Consider the following 2,869-nt stretch of genomic DNA (forward strand, 5'->3'; position numbering starts at 1 on the left):
TGGACATGGAATGCGTGGAGATTACAGACGTGCTGCCTCGGATCCATGGGGGTACAGATCGTATTATATGGAAACGCTCGAGTGGGAAACCCACCACCCAGGAGTTCTATCGGGCTATGATACTAGCAGGACCGAAAGTAGGTTGGATTTCACTACTTTCGGGTTCTTTAAAGATCCCGCGAAATTTGTTTATCCTTCGGCTCACTATCCTGGAGAAGCTCGCAACGACGGATAAACCATGGCTTTCCCATCTTGGGTGCTGCGTGGTGTGCAATGAAGACATGGTGGAGTCACATAACCACCTGTTTTTCCACTGCAGATTTAGTAGAAGATGCCTCAGTAGTATTCGGCGCATTGTACGATTCCAGTGGCCTAATCGGGATTGGGTCAGTGATGTTGAATGGGGTGCAAGAAAATGGCGTGGGAAGCACATCATCAATATATCCTACCAATGCCTGCTTGGATCGTGTGTATATCATATTTGGAGGGAGAGAAATCTGAGACGTTTTGAGCACGAGGAGTTGCCCCCGAGTGTAGTGGCCAACTTAATAGTAGAAGATGTTCGGCAACGTATACTTAGTATTAAGTTTCCTAGCTCTATTAGCACATGTGCCTTGTATAGACTGTGGCGTATCCCTTGGCCTGTCGAGGGAAGCGCCTAATGAGGGACACTGTTGTACTATACTTTCTTCTTAATGAAAATTACACTTACCCAAAAAAAAAAAAAAGACTCTGATAGAGTCAATATCAGCCCGACATAATAGCAACAGATCATCCGCAAATCCCAACTGAAAAACTCTGGCTGTGTCACACTTCCAATGGAAAGAAAATACTTCATTCTGATCAATTAACTGTAGGAAACCCAAATGTAGGACTTTCATCACAAGCACAAATAGGTATGGCGAAAGAGGGTCACCCTGCCGAAGCCCTTTGGCTCCCTTGAAGAAACCATGAGGTTTCCCATTCAGCACAACAGAAAATGAGGGTGTAGTAACACACGCTTCAATCCATTTCAAGAAAGTAGAGGGGAACCCAAATAGCTCCATCACAGCAATCATGAAATCCCATTCTACCGTGTCATATGCCTTTCGAATGTCCACTTTTAAAGCACACCAGGGTGGTAGACGAGTCTGGTTATATCCGGTAAAAAGTTCCTGCGCCAGCATAATATTGTCTCCAATGCTTCGTTCAGGCACAAAAGCCGCTTGGCACGGACTAATTAGTTTGTCCAGTATCACACTCAACCGTTGGACAATGAGCTTAGCAATAATCTTGTACAACACATTACAGCAAGATATAGGCCGAAAATCACCAACAGTCATAGGGGAATGTACCTTTGGTATGAGCGCCAAAAGCGTTGTATTTATCTGCTTCAGAAGTCGGCCTGTTCTAAAGAAATCCAGCACTGCCGATGACACCTCCTGCCCCATTATAGGCCATGCAGCTTTGAAAAAACCAGATGAATACCCGTCCGGCCCCGGAGCCTTATCTTCAGCAATGTCAAAAACCGCCTGCTTGACATCAGCTGGTGTGAATGGCTCAAGTAGAAATCTAGCATCCTCTTCACTCAAAAGTTGTCTAGCCCAAGGTCTAAGGAATCGGATACCTATCACATCTCCTCGTCGTTCCCCACCAAGAAGGTTTGGTAATACGTGACAAACTCATTGATTACTGCTCCTGGTTCTGTGTTAGTGGCTCCATGATCATCATTAATTTGTAAGATTCTCCTCACCGATCTCCTTTGAGCAATCTTACGGAAAAACACTCGGGAGCACTGGTCTCCCCCCTTCATCCACTGCATTTTTGCTCGCTTGAAGCATCATCTGTTCAAGTTTGGCTGCTTTAGCTAATACTAATCTGCAGCAGTGTTCCAGCTGTAAGTATAGTTCATCCCGCCTGTTTGAGCTTACAAGCAATTGCGCCGTCTCAAGAAACCCTTTAGCCAGCTGGACGTTATGTGATAAGTCTCCTTTATTCCTCCTCTGCTCTCTGAACACCGGTTTAAGAGCTTTGAGTTTCCTAGTTACCGCATACATCGGCACTCCTATGATGTTATGCTGCCAGATCTGCTGCACACTGGGAATAAACTCTGGTGATCGAGTGAGGCAATTATCGAATCAAAACATACCTCCATATTGTTGTTGACTATCCCCATTAAGCACCAGCGGTGAGTGATCTGAAGTTCGTGGGTTGAGACTAGTATAAAATGATGTCGGGAATTGAGCCATCCATCTATCATTAATCAGCATTCGGTCCAATCTTTTCCAAAGGTTCCGTGGATTAGCACTGCAATTATGCCACGTATACCATTCTCCCTGCATGGGTAATGATAGTAATCCTGCATTCTGAACGCAGCTATTAAACTCTTCCATTGCCATTCGAATATCACCTGATGCTCCACATACTTCACTTAGATCTCGCACCGCATTAAAATTCCCTCCAATGAGCCACGGTATATCAACACTTTGCACGAAACCAAATGCAGTCATACATGAATTTATCTCCTATTATCAATCCTTGCTAGGGGGAGACAGTCGTTAGAGGGTGATGGACCTTCGATTTCTTCGGCCTTGGGCGAGGCATATCGTAACAACTGAGGAGGCAGGCCAACTACTTGAACCGTTCAGTGAAGAGGATATAAAAAAAGCTATTTTTGACATCGGCAAGGATAGAGCACCTGGGCCTGATGGGTATTCATCAGGCTTCTATAAAAATGCCGGGCCGGTGGTGGGACAAGAGGTAACGAAGGCAGTACAGGAGTTCTCTTCTACGGGGAAGCTTCTTAAGCAGATTAATAGTACAATATTGACGATTATCCCCAAGGTACACTCTCCCACATCTGTTGCAGACTTTTGCCCTATCTCCTGCT

At 45.2% G+C, this 2,869-nt stretch overlaps 1 protein-coding gene across 1 annotated transcript; it reads right to left on the reverse strand.

Annotated features, from left to right (window-relative positions):
- Window positions 1-1,751: 1,751 nt before the first annotated feature.
- On the reverse strand, window positions 1,752-2,489 carry LOC148787229 (uncharacterized). Its single transcript, XM_088883543.1, has 2 exons — window positions 2,129-2,489; window positions 1,752-2,044 (listed from the first exon to the last, which is right to left on the reverse strand). The coding sequence occupies exons 1-2, from the start codon at window positions 2,487-2,489 to the stop codon at window positions 1,752-1,754; spliced, it is 654 nt and encodes a 217-aa protein (XP_088739669.1).
- Window positions 2,490-2,869: the final 380 nt, after the last annotated feature.

The sequence above is a fragment of the Sesamum indicum genome, linkage group LG8 (genome assembly GCF_026168435.1).
Source record: "Sesamum indicum cultivar Baizhima isolate 11 linkage group LG8, ASM2616843v1, whole genome shotgun sequence".
Lineage (NCBI taxonomy): Eukaryota > Viridiplantae > Streptophyta > Magnoliopsida > Lamiales > Pedaliaceae > Sesamum > Sesamum indicum.

Excerpts from the sequence above, each read along its gene's own strand:
- LOC148787229 (XM_088883543.1), bottom strand. The coding sequence starts at position 2,489 with ATGACTGCATTTGGTTTCGTGCAAAGTGTTGATATACCGTGGCTCATT. Across the intron at positions 2,045-2,128 it reads TAGTCAACAACAATATGGAG|GAGTGCCGATGTATGCGGTA; the intron begins GTATGTTTTGAT and ends ATAACATCATAG.